The sequence below is a fragment of the Chanos chanos genome, chromosome 2, assembly GCF_902362185.1.
Source record: "Chanos chanos chromosome 2, fChaCha1.1, whole genome shotgun sequence".
NCBI lineage: Eukaryota > Metazoa > Chordata > Actinopteri > Gonorynchiformes > Chanidae > Chanos > Chanos chanos.
In genome coordinates, this window is record NC_044496.1 from 10,790,949 (window position 1) to 10,806,106 (window position 15,158).

A 15,158-nucleotide genomic window follows, 5' to 3' on the forward strand; every position below is an offset into this window, starting at 1 on the left:
AATAATACATTTATATGATGTATTATTTAATATCGTTCAAGTGATAAAAGAAATTAGGCTTACATTAGGTCCATTTGCACTTTCTCCCAGTTATTAGTAATAACTAATATAACTAATAATTACTAAGATAGATAGATAGATAGATATTTGTGCTGTTTGTTAAGTGGATGATGGATGGATTGATTGATAGCCTGCGTCTGTGCCTTGACTACATAAACCTATTACTTTTACAATACGACCCCGGTTCATGGTAAACAAGAATATCCATATTAGCAAATTCCATGAACACCCCGCCCCGCGTGGGCTGGGCTTAGTGACGTTAATTTAACGCAAAACCGGGGCGGGGTTTTCTGTACATAAACAAGTTGAAAACAGAAGAACGGTTGAACAAAACATTTGTTTTTTTCCCCTTGTGAGCACCTGCTGTCAGAATCGCCGTTTACCTTTGCAACATTGGTCAGAGGTAAGTCACTATGTTGTGCTTTAAACATAAAATGTGTCGTTTTGAAAGTACAAGTGACGCCAGAATCAGACAGCTATTGTTCTCTGGTAATTTTAGTGCTCTTCCAGGTTCTCTTTGTGTTTTGATGTTTGACGTCTCTAACAACTAAACTGAATTTCTCTTAGTTCAGATTATCTTTGTCAGGAATTTATTTGTAACGCGCAAAGTCTGGTATTTTTATTCGTGATAATAAAGAAGTTGTGATGGGTTTGTTGTTTTTGTTGTTGTTTGCTTTTGTTTTTTTAGTATTTCGAAAATTAGATCTATTGTGTCCTTACATCTGTCACGGCAGTTTTGCGGTCTAAAAACTATATCTGAAACATGTATAAATGTATCTGTCAATAATAATTGTACACAAACGGTTTATGGAAGGTCAGCGAACAGCTGATTGCTGCTTCCTGTTCAGTGTGGAAGCCGAAAGCCTCTCTTCCACCTTGCCAAGTTTGTGTGACGTAGCCTGCCTGTGCGTGCGTTACACAAGTACCAAAACATGAGCCTTACAAATAGGTATGTTTACACGGGAGTTCTCTGTGTTCGCAAGAGAGTACAGAATGTAAAGTAGCCTAACATCAAGGAAGAACAGCGTTTAGACAACGGATTTTCTTTCAGAAGAGGAGTGATTTGTCAAAGTACAGGGACACCAGTTTCACGGCACCCTGGCGCACACACATACGAATGATTCGATTGCGTTTTGTAAAATTGTGGGAAAACACAATTTGGCTTAATTCTGTCAAACACCTCTCCCAAAGAAAACTCAACAAAGAGGCTTTGAATTTAGTATCCTCTTATAAATGGAAGAGTAATAATTTAATTATCGCATGGAAATGCATGTGTAGGTTACACAATTAGAGGCCAATACATAAGGCAGTTTATTTTAGGACAGGGAAGATACGTGCAGGTACAGTCTAGGAACGGAGCACTGTAAAGCTTATTTGAGACCATTTTTATTGTAAAAAGCGCTATACAAATAAACTTGAACAATTTTATAAATCAACTGATGCTTTGTCAAGAAAATGCGTGCCGCTGAGAGATTTTTTAACATAACCTTATAAGGTTACAAAAGGTCCCTGACTCACAGGGTGATGTGTAATATTTATCAAGAGAAGGCAGCCCAAAATATGGCCTGGATTAAACAGGATTCAAGGGTGCACGCCCGGGCTCCAGATTGATCCTCGGAGTATTCAATTATAAATTTCCCCTAGTCAGGATAAAACAGGCAAAGCATTCCAGACAGTGTTTTAAAATAAACTCTTAAGGGGGAAAGGACACCAGGTCATGCAGCCCAGCCCTCCCTTGACAGGCTGTTCTGGCTCTAGTGCTGATGTGCAGTCGTTAGCACAGGATGAAATTTAGCATTATGCTAAAGGTTATGAAAGGAAGGCTCTGGTGTCTGGAGTGACATGTTATAGTTCCTCAGAGGAACTGTTGAACCTTCTCAGGCTAGGGAAAGATTAAAACTAGAAACAGAGTTAAAAATGCACTTTTTTATGTGTTGTTAATTTGTCTGTTGCCTCCAGGGGGCAGTAATTATTATCTTGTTTGCAGACAACAGCCATTTTAGTACCAAACGAAGAGAAGTCGGCTGCAACATGATTGGAAAAATATTTGCGCATCTCCTTGGCAACATGGAGGGGGGAGAACTTACTGACACCAATGCTGTTGAGAATGAGAACTGTGAGGATCTCCTTGAGTTTGAGGATGGGGAATGGGTCATAATTAATGTTCATGGTAAGTTACAGCTCAAAAACAGCCTGATCTCAAATAAATCAGCAAAATTTGAGAAATATTCAACAGTTTAAAAAAAAAATCTTTTTTCTTTTTAATCAAACATATTTGAAATGATACACAGAGTATGACGGTTTCCTTAATGGCTTGTTTTTCTACTGCTATGAAAACATAATAATACATACATGCACTGACACTGACATACATATATTATAGATTTATATGCATTTTGGATCGTAGTGACGCTGGTATGTTTTTATGCAGACAACCGTTCCTTTACCTCTGTAGAGGTGGACCCACTGGAGAACCTGCTGATTGAACACCCCAGTATGTCTGTCTACCAGATGCGTCATCAGGGAAATGAGGAGGAAGACCTCAGCTCAGATGAGGAAGAGGTTGACTCTAACAGGTCGGTTTTAAAATTTTGTCGCTTTTTTTCTCCTCAGCATACAGCAGCTGTTTCACCACAATGTTTCTGAGATCTGCTGAAACGTATGTGGACAAGAGCTTTTTAGAAACACACAGCAACTTAAAATGTGGACCAAAACAAGAATTTTGTTGGCATGTGGATGACAGTTTGAAATGGGCACAGCAGGCTTACAAACACCAAGCAGGGATCAAAGGATAGTTTTACAGGGCTCACTGATATACATAGACATCAAAACTCATGTCAGGGGCAAGTCAGTATACGCATTATGTTCTAGTATGAAATGACTCTAACCAGTGTTCACGAGGTCATATTCCTACTCCGCGTCATTCCTTACAGGCCCGTGTCAGTCAGACGGCATGTGTCTTGGAGACTGGCCGCATGGGGCATCCCTGTGCCATGCAGTGATCACCTGCTCTCTGCACAGCGTGCCAGAGTCAACGCAGATCGCAGAAAACTGACCCGCTGTGCCCTCCACAGGCAAAACCTGTCCAAAATACGCCATTTGCCCTCTGAACGCCGTTATGGTCACTACAAACAGCCAAGCCAACGTCTTTACAACTACTGAGGATTCTTGGTCCTCCACGCCTTTATGCCACTACTATCTACTGCCGATGAAAATGCTGATCTGAGGCTGCAGCCTGACCAGAGAGGGAATGCCAAATGGGACAAGACACCACTAGCTCTGAAGAGTGAAAGTGAAATATGTTGAAATGTTATACCACTATAGGGAGGACAGTGTTGTGTTTGAGTGTGTCAAAAGCAAGAAAAAAAAAAAAACAAAAAGCAAAAAATAACTGTTTGGTAGAATATTAAAATAGAACTGTTGTGTGAAGCAGTGCAGAGGAAACAAGAGCATACTTGTAGTTGTAGCTTAGGCACATTGCAGCTTTTGAAATAGCATTCTCTCATTTTATACAGGACACTGCAGGGGGTATGTGGCTTTGTCTGCTTTGCCGTAGATGAGACCATTAACAGAGTAGGTGCTTAGCTTGATCTTCATCTTTGTTTTATTTCATTGTGCCTCAACATTTTTTCTACACGTCAAGAATTTCATAGTGAAAACGGATATCGGTATGATAATATGTTTGTGTCTGAAGAATTTTTGCATCATTGAACGAAAAACTGTCTGTGAGAACTCAAAATGTATTTCCAAGGCCACTGTGGCTGGGATTCATCGTGTTTTTGATACTTGTCACACACTGAAAGCCCAAACACATTTGTTATCATTCTGGGCTCTTGCATTTCAAAATGTAGCTTGTAAATATTGCTTAATGATGCTAGTTTTTGTATATTTGAGTACACGTATTTCCTAAAACATCTTAAAAAAAAAAAAAAAGAAAATAAACAAGTTTTATTAAATTATGGTCTGATACTTTATTCGGTTAGTTAAATGGGCTTGCATCAGTATCATTACATCAGGTTTGTTTTGTACACACACACACCAAAGAACATTTGACCTGTTAGCACCTCAAATCTGCTGTGATCCACAAATTTAAATCCAGCATCATTCATGCTCTCTTCATTTCCTGAGTTCATGTAGTTTTCCCATGAACTTCTTCACCCTTTCTGGATCCACGCCATTGGCCCAGTAGCCTCCTTTCTTAAAATGAGAGCCAATGATCATTGCATTAGCATCAAGGTAATGTTCCAAGTTGTCATGAGTCACTCCTGAGCCAATCAAAACTGGAATTCTTACAGACTGTGCCACTTCTGCAGAAAAAGAATGTTTTTTGAAGAGTTAAACAATGTCACAAATCACTAGATTTTGTTAAAAGTCATTGCTAAAGCACATAGCTGATGAAACTGCAGAAATTGCAGTAATACCACAAGTAATCAGTGCAATGCATGTGCTTTCTTCCCTGTTTCTGTAAAAAAAGATAGAGAAACATAAGGCAATTTACAATGAAATATAGACCCCTGGCAACTGGCTCTCTATCCCCCATCTGAGGACCACGGTGGCCCAGTGGAACTGAACCAAGGGGGGCGGCACAGGAAACTATCCAAACTAGGCAGCAGGGACAGTGGTAGACTGGGCCAGGCCAGTTTTCCAAGGCTGTGTTTACAGCCATCCATGCTCACTGGCCATCTGGAAGTGGGATTTAAAAATAGCTGGCGGTGTTGGTGTCTGTATTAGTCTGACTGTGGCTGGTGGATGACAGGCAGGGGCAGGGTGTAGGCCGTCTGCTCACATCGTACATCTGCCAAGGCCAGCAGACTGCATGGCCTCCCTCTCACACCTAAGCAGGCTGCTCTTTATGGCATGTGTGCCAGGCATTAAACCCAGTGGGTATCAGAGCCTGACTGTACATGGAATGAGAGAGAAAGAGAATGGATGTGTAAGTGTATGTGTATGTGTGTGAGTAAGCGTATAAGATGCTAAATAAGGTTGGGTGGCTGTCTACTACTGATGCAGCAATGACAGTATCAAAACAGGAGGGGCATACATATCTGTACGTGTGTCTTTAGCATAAATACTGTGCATGTCAAATGTAAGCATGGTTATGATGTGCAGCTGTGTCAAAGAGCAGGAGGAAGTGCACGTTTGGGGTGGGGGGTGGGGGATGGGGATGTTACACGTGTTGTTCTATGCATGTTTGTTGTTAAACATTCATCAAATGAGACAGAGTACACCGTTCCTATGAGACATGTTGGTGTTGAATATCTCACTGCCTCTCATCCAAAAGTAGACACAGCCCAAACATAACCAGCCTAGAATTCAAGACAGCAACTGTCCTTGGTGTGCTAGTTTTCCTTAGAGGGCAGAGTGTCCACTGTATCTACTGTAAACAGCAAACAGCAAACACAGACCACTGGGCATGAGCAGTCCACGAAATGAAAGTTGGAATGATTTGTAATGTTGGTACACTATTATAAAGGCACACATCACCTCAGTTTGATTTCTTGGTAGGGCAGCTTACTGATAAGCCAATTACAATGTGGCACTGAGGGGCCAATGTTCCTTTATGATGGGTGTGGTACACATTTGTCCATGCTACAATGGTGTATAATGTGGAGCTACACAAAATCAGACTTTTGAAACAAACACACTATCAGCTATCTAAAGACGTGCAGATAACAGACAAAAACACATTCACGTTACTTGATATTGTGAAGATAAAAAACATGTTGGAATTCTAAGGCAGTACCAGAACTTTCTGTGGGATTCACCTCTGAGTTCTGCCGGGTCTGTTTGGACTCCGGTGGCGGTTCCAGTCACTATGAGCCCGTCAGAGAGGAAGAACTCAGCTGCTCTGGCTGTCTCAGCTACACTCACGTCAGAGGTCAGGGAGTGAGCACTAAAACAATATAATCACTTTCACTATTTCCCCCTCACAGACTTGCCCTCGTGTCCTTATCTTTTAATATTAAATACTCCGGTGCATTCAGACGTACCTGTGCTTCTTTTTAATGTCCGTAAAAACCTGCACGTTTTCCGCTCCGATCCGTTTCCGATATCGCAAGAGATCTCCAGCACATGCATTTAACAAACCCTCATCAGCAACGTGAGAGAAGACAAAACCCTCAGCACGGATAAAATCAAGCCCTGCAACAGAAAAATACATGACACACCTCTTCGTGTATGTAATAGTATTTTTGAGGGTCAGATAAACAGGTTGCATGTTTGCAGTCAAGCTTGCACATGGCCAAATCACAGTGAGTTCAGTTTAACAGGTATAGACATTTCCATTTGAACAGACATCCCCTCAGAATCTATAGTGTAACATGCAAAACATCGTGTACGTATATATAAAGCATTTGCCGTGGTGTCCCAATACATAAAAGTGCAACAGTAACACCCCTCAGCATGAGACATCGGTTCAACTACAGTCAGCACGAGCCTACATTCTGAATAATGGTATTAAAGAGGTATCAACCTGAAGCAAGAGCAACAGCCAAAGCAGCCTGGTTAGCAGCAGACAGGATCTGGATTCCAAGGGGGAGGGAGGGATACATGCCTCTCACTGCAGCACACACAGCTGTCATCGAAGCACACACTTCTGGGCCCACGTTAAAAGTGTAAGGAACGTCATGCATGTTCTCAATGATCAAACCGTCCTGGTAAACAACAGCATATGAACAATGCGCCTATGATGTCCAATGCATTGGGTTGTTATTTTCTTTACATATTCCCATAGTTCAAAACAGTTATGGACATTCATGAGTTCCAACATGGGTCTTCAGCCTGGTTCTATCAGTGACAAGGTGTTACTGAGTAGGGCCAAGTTAACAATACATTTTGTGTAGCATATTATGGAGTCCCTTAAAATAGGCCAAACTAGAAAGAGCAGAATCATCTAACAGTACGGAAAAACCACGTTAATCTCTTGAGAACTGAAGACGATGTTTTTTCAGCACACTGGGTAGGGGCTCGGCATATGACCTCAACGGGAAGCTGTAGTGACAATTTCCTCTTTCAAACTATTTTCGCGGTGTAAAAGACCTTAAGTAATGTGGCTCTTTATTTTTGTTACTTCTTTGCCCCTGAGCCATACAAATTATATCAGTACATAACATTATGAAGCAAACACTCAGTAAGAACTAATATTCAGACATTATATCCAACGCTGCTGAAGTGCGCTGAACTAAAGTGGTGTTTTGAAAACGCTCACAAGTCCTGCTTGGTGGTAAATTTCCGCTTCTCGGCATGCCTCCTCGGTAATCTCGGGAACAGTTGCCTTGCACAGTGGGGTGCCTGCAGAAATAAAACAATAAAATATAATAAGACATGTTTTATGGTTTGCAATCGAAATGTGATGCTGCACCACGGCATACCCGGCAAGGCTCGAACGTGAATCATGCCAATAATGTTAGCTTTCAAACGTCCAAAGAGATTCACAAACTTCATATTTGAGGCTTCTGGAGTAAGGAATGTTCTTGTCACGTGATTGGTCAAAGTTTCTGTTTGCTTTAGTTTAACTGTAATGGAACCGTCATGAATCACTTTGAGGCAGATGTAGTTCAGTTTGGGACAATATGCCACGTGAATGAATATAAAGTTTTCATATAAGGAAAAGCACAATATTTAAACTTAACTTATTTTTTTTCTTTCGAACAACATGCTGTCATATTTTTACGAAGGCGCCACAGTGACCCCTCTTGAGTTGGGTGTGTGGCTGATCGCAAAATAATGACCGCGCATCGCATTTCCTGGACATGACATTCCAAACGGTTAAAAGCATGCATTTTTAACTGTGACATTTTCACAAAATGCACTACACAGTGGGTCAGAAAAGGATTATTTAACTGGGCATTGGTTTTGTTTACGTCCTGATGCCACTAGCCATGTGTTCTCAGCGCACTTCCGGATCCACAGCCCCGCCCGATTCGTCACCTAACCACACCTCTCATTTGCCGGCAAAATTTTGCAGATTGTTTATACATTTTTAATAATTTACTGCACATTCAAGAGTCTCATTAAATGCTGTCAAGTATCTGTGTTTTCACATATAAACGCGGCATAAAACTGTCCGAATGTCATGGCCAATATTAGTTGATTTTCCTTGTTGTGGCTTCGGGATTTTAAATCACCCGCTTTGACGGCCCCTTCTATGAGTACAGCGCTTTATAAGCCAAGGCGCAAAAACTGTCCGCGCCAGCCCACAATTCACAAGCCCGAGGACGGTGTGCTTGCAAAGCTTACTAATATTGTTTGTGATTAGAATGCTTCATAAAGGATCATATTAATCGCCGCATCCGAAGGGTTTCTTCAGCTCAGGTTATTTCGACAGAGCATCTTTCTGAGGTAAGAAGTTTCATTTCTTCCTAGTTTTTTAGCTTGTTTGCAAGGTATAGCTAAGTAAGTGAGATGAAAAGGCGCCTTATATGACATTCTCGTGGATTGACCACTTCATTTTCGTAGTATTACATACACAGTTATTGAATCGCTTAGATTTTGTTAATTTTTTTAAAACAAAAATACAGCGAATCTGGGTTTATGAAAACGAGGGATTCCCATTGGCTCGGCCATTTTCTGACTCCCCTTGGCAGAACAGTGGAAAGTTTTAACTTTTGGGAAAGTTAATCAACATCATAATTCTTCCGGTTTCCATTTGGTGAAAATATGCACTTTAAACTATAAATCTGCATATCTGCAAGTTTATCCATTGAGTATTTCGTGTAGTTTTACATCATTTAACATTGTGTCTCTTTCTACTTCCCCGCGCCGAAAGCCATGGCGTGTGTGCGTACTAGGCTTTGTGAAAACTTAACTTAAGTGGGGGTTGGGAGGTTGGATTATTAAAATAAATGGGAAATTTCTAAAAATACACCTTTTTGTGTGCTTAGGCTTTCGCCTCACCAGAGGGACACACGTGGGGATATAATGCCAAGAAAAGGGTGAGTTTCGATTTCAGATACTTTGGTCAACTAGTGTCAATCAGTGATTCGAAGAAGTTCGTGAGTTGATCAGTTAGCAGCACGGTAGGATGTAATTAATTTATTTGATCGTCGTAACATGTTGATCGTTTTCGTCTTTTCAGACTAAAGCCAGAACTAAATATTCCGGCCAATGAAGTTCCCAAAGAAAGCACAGCGCGGTCCAGGAAAAGAAAAGCAGATGTTGCTATTGTGAGTTAAATTGGACTGTATATGCAGAAACTTGTTGGCTCGCTATTCTTTCGGACATGCTGTTCTTCCCTTAACAGTTACATACCAAAACACCACGTAATCGCTTATTTTCTTACGATCCCTAGCACCTGCAAGATCCAGACGAGGAAGTCACAGAGATGACAAGAAAGAGACAATGTGCATCTCAGGTATGGTAGGCATAAGGAATAAGCCTCATAAATTGACATACGTGAGCTCTGGACACCCACGCTACATGTGCGTGAATGCACTTTGAAGAGTTGAATAGATATTTTGTCAAATTCCTTCTCATTTTTGTATTTTTTGATCCACTGAACAATGCAGGATAGCGCTCTGAACTCTGTCCAATGGTTACAAACACAAATAAATTGTAATTCATATAAATGATGGTTCTAGTCTTTCTTGACTCATTCACTGATGTAGTATTTTAAAATCCTTTCTATAAACTTGAATTATGTAATTTTGAATAGACCTGTGTGTATTAACTACAGCTGTGACAAGGCCTTCCTTTGACTTGAAAGCTGCCATTGTGCCGTTTAGGTGACTGCTGTAGCTTTGGGGCCCGGCCTGTTTGTGGAAGACGGGAAGGTGTTTCTGTTTTTGTTCGTTGGGGAGCTTATCTTTTCATTTTTTTTTTCCATTTATCGTTCTCGTCTTGCTCAGGCGTGCTGGAATCCAGACACAGGTTACACAAGCCCATGCAGGCGGATCCCTACGCCTGATGAAGTCGAGGAACCAGTTATCATAAGTGACGTTGGATTCTCCACGTTTACCTCAATCATTTATGCCACCCCAACTAGATCCTCCCCTCTCCCAACCTTGTGGTGAGTCCTGTGTAACACTCAGATGGGCAAATGTCATGTTTCTGCTTAGGGGCACACATGTTTCCCTCAAATATGGAAAGTATGAGATGAGGATGGTACCAAAGAGGAGCCCTAAGCTTTAATGTGCATGACCGTTTGATGAGGGCGGGCAGTTTTAATACCTACAAACCGCTTACCTTCCCCCATCCTTTTTCCACATCCTTCCATTTTTTATGTCTTCTCAGAATGTGTAGACTGCAAAGAATCTGCTCTCCTCAGAGAGAGGTCAAACAAAATGATTTCTATTCCAGTATGAGTCTTCATGTTTGTTAAAGTGCATGAAAATCCTGAACTCTGTGTATATCCAAATCCTTGTGCCAGACATTAGCGTTGACCTCTTGTTTGTTTTTCGACCATTTTGCCACAGTTGGGCAAGTAAGGATGATGTGTGGAACAACTTGCTTAAGAAGGACAAAGCTTATCATCGAAATACTCGTGTCATGGAACGACACCCAAACTTACAGCCGAAAATGAGAGCCATTCTCCTGGATTGGCTTGTGGAGGTGTGTAAATGGCTATCTGTCATGTAAACATCCATTCTGTAAATACCTTGAACAAACACACTGTTACAAGCATTGGACTCTTTACATTTAAACGTGTGATACAAAACCACAGGAGCTTAATTCATTGTTTGTCAAACAGGTGCTAGTTTAAGTGATTTTTTTTTTGTTGTTGTTTTGTTTTCTGTCTATCTAACTTTCTTGAGGGTCTTTAGGAGCTTGCTGTTGATGTGCACTCACAGAGTTAGATTAGCCTATTAGTATAATTAGCATTAGCTGATTACCATAGGTTGGAAAAAATGCACAAGTTAAAAATGAAGCCACCCCTCAACTGGCTACAGAAACATGTGGTTTAGAATGTTTTATTGTGTTTTCTTTTAACTTTTTGGTGCTATATGGATTCACACTTTTTTAATTCTTTTTTCAGGTATGTGAGGTTTATAAGCTGCACAGAGAAACATTCTACCTGGCCCAAGATTACTTTGACCGCTTCATGGCCACACAACAGAATGTCGTTAAAACAACGTTGCAGTTAATTGGCATTTCTGCACTTTTTGTGGCTGCCAAAATGGAGGTAAGTTCTGAAATGAGATGATCATGAAATTTCCTCATGAAAAATAATTCCTTTAACATAATTCAACTGCCTTGACCAGTAGATGGCTTTGACTGCATCTGAATGATCTTTCCTCAGGTAGGATTGAGAGTTTGAGTCTGCATTTTAATAAAATGATACTGAATTGTTCTATAGGAAATCTACCCTCCTAAAGTGCACCAGTTTGCCTACGTAACGGACGGTGCCTGCAATGAGGATGAGATTCTCAGTATGGAGATAATAATTATGAAGGTAGGTTTTCTTGTTAGATGAAAGTCTGGTACATCCAGCTGTATACATACCTACATACTCAGTAGGTGATTTGTAGGAGGATGGGGGGGATGCCATCCCCCTTGTAAGCAAAATAACCAATATACACCCCCCTTGTTAACCTGCCATCCCCTTATATACTCTGTAGAGTAGTGTCAGTGACCACTGGGCCACACCCCCCCCCCCCCCCCCCCTGTTAAAAAACAACAAATGTACATACTCTTGACTTTTAGAGGTGTGTCACACACTACTTGTAACTCTTTTTTTTCATATCAGGAGATCCTTTGATTAACCCAGAGTTTGTTTCCTGTTTGTGGTAAAGCTAGATTGTACTTCAAGGCATACATCTCGTACTTAGAGACTCCGCCACAACAATTCTGTGACCTGATTTTTGCCTGCATTTTAGTTCATAGCTTTGGTAGCACTCCCTAAGCTTGTTGACATTTTCACTCTACTATTCTGGTGCAAAAGAGTTGTGGAATTTCGTGGAAAGATGTATACGTCTAAATGTTTTGTGTCTCAAACTGTGGCCTATAATCTCATGTATTCTGTCGTTTCTTCGTCTTTTGTTTTTCCTGTCTCTCAGGAGCTGAACTGGAGTTTAAGTCCTCTGACCCCTGTCTCCTGGCTGAATATCTATATGCAGGTGGCCTACCTTAGGGAATGCAATGAGGTTCTCATTCCCCAGTATCCACAAACCACATTTGTCCAGATCACAGAGGTACGGTTACAGAGGAATTCCCCTGCTCTTTATTACAATGGAGAGCACTTCAACAGAAAAGTGTTGCAACTCCTATACAGAGTGACACCAATCATTGTTGCTGAAAGATTGACTGAGCTGTTAAACCATAGTGTCTTGTTTCATGTCATCCTAATATAGATTTTTTCGTGCAGAACACCCCCCCCCCCCCCCCCCAAGTTATTTTTGAATAGCTGTCGATGTGTTTTGTTGGGTTATTAATTTTCATTGTTTGTTTTTCTTCTCTCTCCACGCAGCTGTTGGATCTGTGCATCTTGGATATTAAAAGTCTGGAGTTCTCCTACAGTCTGCTGGCAGCCTCTGCTCTGTTTCACTTCTCTTCACTGGAGCTGGTGATGAAAGTCTCAGGTATGGTAATTTAACGTGCAGATACAAACATAACCTGTGTATATATAAGTGAAACTAACAAAACTCTAATACTAATACTAACTCATTAGATACCATGGTGAAAACTGGGATCCCAAACATCATTCAATATTTTATTAAATAGTTCAGTATGAAAATGCACAAAAAAACTAGAACAGTGGCATCTAATTCTTCAAGTACTTAGGAGTTTATGGTGGCTTCAGAGTAACTCTTCCATTTGTAAAGTAAACGGCAATCCTAACACAGTATTGATTTTAGGAGCCGTATGAAATGTCCAGCTGGAACTTAAAGTATTTGATACAAAAACTCTGAGTGCAAGCAGTAGTCAATTTTACTGACATGGTGGAATGCCATTACTATCTGTAAATATCTACTTAAAATGCCACGGGTATGTTTTGTTTGACACTTTTGTCGACTGAACGGTAAGGTTGCTGCGATGAGCTATAGTCCAGACCAGTGGGGTGATTAAGCGTTTGGTGACATCAAAGCTCATCTACAAGTTTCTTTTTGATGAGTTTTAAGTTTTTGGTGATGCTAACGCAGCGCTACTGTGCAGCGTTTTTTTTTCCCCCTCACGTGTCAGTGGGTTTTCCCTAGTTCTTCCTCTGTGTGCATGCAATCAGACAGACAGGAGTGGTACCAAAATTGACTCAGTATTACTGATACTGTAGAAAAACTGTTACTGTAACATTTTCTGAATGTTTGTTTGTTTTTGGCATCAGTTTAGTTTCGAAGTATCGTATAGTTTCCACTGTACGACATTATATGATTAACTTTATTCTCCATCAGCTCTCTTCTCCACAAATGACCGGGGGGAAAAAACAGAGAAAGTCTCTCGTTTGATAGCTTAACCAGATAACTATGCTGTGATGATATTCCTCATCCCGGTTCTTCTCACTGCCATTCCCTGTTTAAGGATCTGGGTGATTTTAAAAACAACTGGAACTTGGTGGGGTTTTTTTTTTTGTCCCCCCCCCCCCCCAATTCATACTGACTGGTGTGTTCCTCACAGGGCTTAAATGGGATGATTTGGAGGAGTGTGTGAGGTGGATGGTGCCATTTGCCATGTCTATCAGGGAAGCAGGAGGTTCATCTCTCAAGGCCTTTAAGGGAATCCCAGCTGAGAGTGCCCACAATATCCAAACCCATGCACCCTACCTGGACTGGCTGGTGAGTAATCTTAGAAGTGTCAGGATGTCTTCTTACGTTTTTGCACTTTATGGGCAATGCTGGGAAATACATTGCAATTGATAACTATGTACCACTCAGTGAGTAAGTCTCTCTTTATGTTACTTTTTATGAGATTGCTCTCTTTTTAGCAAGCTTTAGTCTGGATGTAGTATATAGTGCGTGCATGTGTGTACACAGCATTTAAAAATTCAAACACTGAAAGTCTGGTTAGCAAGTACTTTAGCCTCAATTACTGTTGCAAACCAAAGACTTTAGAATCCAATTAAGCATAGTCTTGAGGGAGTCAGTTTACATGGAATGAGTAAAGGAGATGAGATGAAAGGGAACTTTAAAGAGCTGTACAGTGTTTTATGAATTGAAATTTTAGCAAGATCATTTACGTAAACATGACATGAAAAAGAGAAGATTCTCTTGCTATAATGAGGATTAGGAGTGGTCTTGACCTCTGATGGCATGTGTACGAAATGTAACCAAGTACTTGATCATGCTTATTAAATGGCCCCCCTCCCTCTCAAGTCAGCAAAGTTGTGCATGTACTCTGTGAGTCATATGATCCAATTGAGCTAATCATATCTCTGGTGTTTTCCCATGTGTCTGACCTTGTGCTATGTGTCTGTGTTTAGAGGAGAGTTTATTCCTATCAGCTGGTAGATGTGGAACAAAGCCAAAGGTCTCCAGTTCCTTCAGGGGTGCTTACGCCACCACCTAGCAGTGAGAAACCAGAGGCCAGCATTTCCTAAGGAGCTGTTTGTGTGACGAGAGTTATGGACTGGGCTTTGGGTTTTCCCTTTACATGGACCAGGATGGATGAACCCACGGCATTATGGAGTACACAAGCTTATCAGACACTTTAAGCATGCACAAAACTCACAATTTAGTTAAAGGAATTGAAGCTACCGTTTGAATCTTTTGTGTAAATTTTTTTTTATTATTATTTTATTTTGTTTATTTTTTTAAATGTGGATTATTATTTTTTTTTTTTTTTGTCTTTTTTCCCCCCACCTGCCGAAAACTCGGTGCCACTATTGGCTCTGAATGCTGCTAAAAGAGGTGGGACACTGGCAGATGGACATGTGGACAGAGGGGAAATTGGGATGGACTTGGCTTTGGTTGTTTTGTGGCTCTGTTCTCCATTTGGACACAGAAATTATGGACAGGTTGTTAAAAAGACCTGCCATGAATGGACTGTAGTAAGAAACTGCCAGCTTCAGAAGCTGGTACTTTTTTTATTTAAAATTTCACTGCCTGAATCCCTGATTTTACCAAAAGTTCTTTTTTTTTTTTTTTTTTAATGCTTTTGAAATGAGATGCTGCTACTTCTCTGTACATTTCTGAATTAAAGCCACTGTCTCAGACAGATTTTATCTTTTATTC

At 40.7% G+C, this 15,158-nt stretch overlaps 3 protein-coding genes across 3 annotated transcripts; 2 read left to right on the forward strand and 1 right to left on the reverse strand.

Moving 5' to 3' along the window:
* Positions 1-408: 408 nt before the first annotated feature.
* si:ch211-260e23.9 (tumor protein p53-inducible nuclear protein 1) lies at positions 409-3,983 on the forward strand. The gene is made up of 4 exons (XM_030766315.1): positions 409-463; positions 2,048-2,230; positions 2,492-2,636; positions 2,994-3,983. Exons 2-4 carry the CDS (start codon positions 2,092-2,094, stop codon positions 3,220-3,222), a joined length of 513 nt encoding a protein of 170 aa, XP_030622175.1. The 5' UTR covers positions 409-463; positions 2,048-2,091; the 3' UTR covers positions 3,223-3,983.
* Positions 3,984-4,017: 34 nt separating this feature from the next.
* On the reverse strand, positions 4,018-7,513 carry zgc:162297 (uncharacterized protein F13E9.13, mitochondrial). The gene is made up of 6 exons (XM_030765820.1): positions 7,431-7,513; positions 7,268-7,350; positions 6,533-6,713; positions 6,051-6,201; positions 5,826-5,953; positions 4,018-4,367 (listed from the first exon to the last, which is right to left on the reverse strand). Exons 1-6 carry the CDS (start codon positions 7,501-7,503, stop codon positions 4,177-4,179), a joined length of 807 nt encoding a protein of 268 aa, XP_030621680.1. The 5' UTR covers positions 7,504-7,513; the 3' UTR covers positions 4,018-4,176.
* A 1,466-nt stretch (positions 7,514-8,979) lies between these two features.
* ccne1 (cyclin E1) lies at positions 8,980-14,524 on the forward strand. Its single transcript, XM_030794198.1, has 11 exons — positions 8,980-8,993; positions 9,137-9,224; positions 9,350-9,412; positions 9,906-10,066; positions 10,473-10,608; positions 11,033-11,179; positions 11,354-11,449; positions 12,054-12,188; positions 12,464-12,575; positions 13,606-13,763; positions 14,408-14,524. The coding sequence occupies exons 1-11, from the start codon at positions 8,980-8,982 to the stop codon at positions 14,522-14,524; spliced, it is 1,227 nt and encodes a 408-aa protein (XP_030650058.1).
* The last annotated feature ends 634 nt before the right edge of the window (positions 14,525-15,158 follow it).

Bases quoted from the DNA above. Each gene is read 5' to 3' on its own strand.
- ccne1 (XM_030794198.1), top strand. The intron at 9,413-9,905 runs GTATGGTAGGCA...CGTCTTGCTCAG, and splicing joins AGAGACAATGTGCATCTCAG to GCGTGCTGGAATCCAGACAC. The intron at 12,189-12,463 runs GTACGGTTACAG...CTCTCCACGCAG, and splicing joins CATTTGTCCAGATCACAGAG to CTGTTGGATCTGTGCATCTT.
- si:ch211-260e23.9 (XM_030766315.1), top strand. From the start codon at position 2,092: ATGATTGGAAAAATATTTGCGCATCTCCTTGGCAACATGGAGGGGGGA. The intron at 2,231-2,491 runs GTAAGTTACAGC...GTTTTTATGCAG, and splicing joins GGTCATAATTAATGTTCATG to ACAACCGTTCCTTTACCTCT. The intron at 2,637-2,993 runs GTCGGTTTTAAA...CATTCCTTACAG, and splicing joins GAAGAGGTTGACTCTAACAG to GCCCGTGTCAGTCAGACGGC.
- zgc:162297 (XM_030765820.1), bottom strand. From the start codon at position 7,503: ATGAAGTTTGTGAATCTCTTTGGACGTTTGAAAGCTAACATTATTGGC. The intron at 5,954-6,050 runs GTACGTCTGAAT...ATATTGTTTTAG, and splicing joins GACATTAAAAAGAAGCACAG to TGCTCACTCCCTGACCTCTG. The intron at 4,368-5,825 runs GTGAATCCCACA...CTTTTTCTGCAG, and splicing joins AGACCCGGCAGAACTCAGAG to AAGTGGCACAGTCTGTAAGA.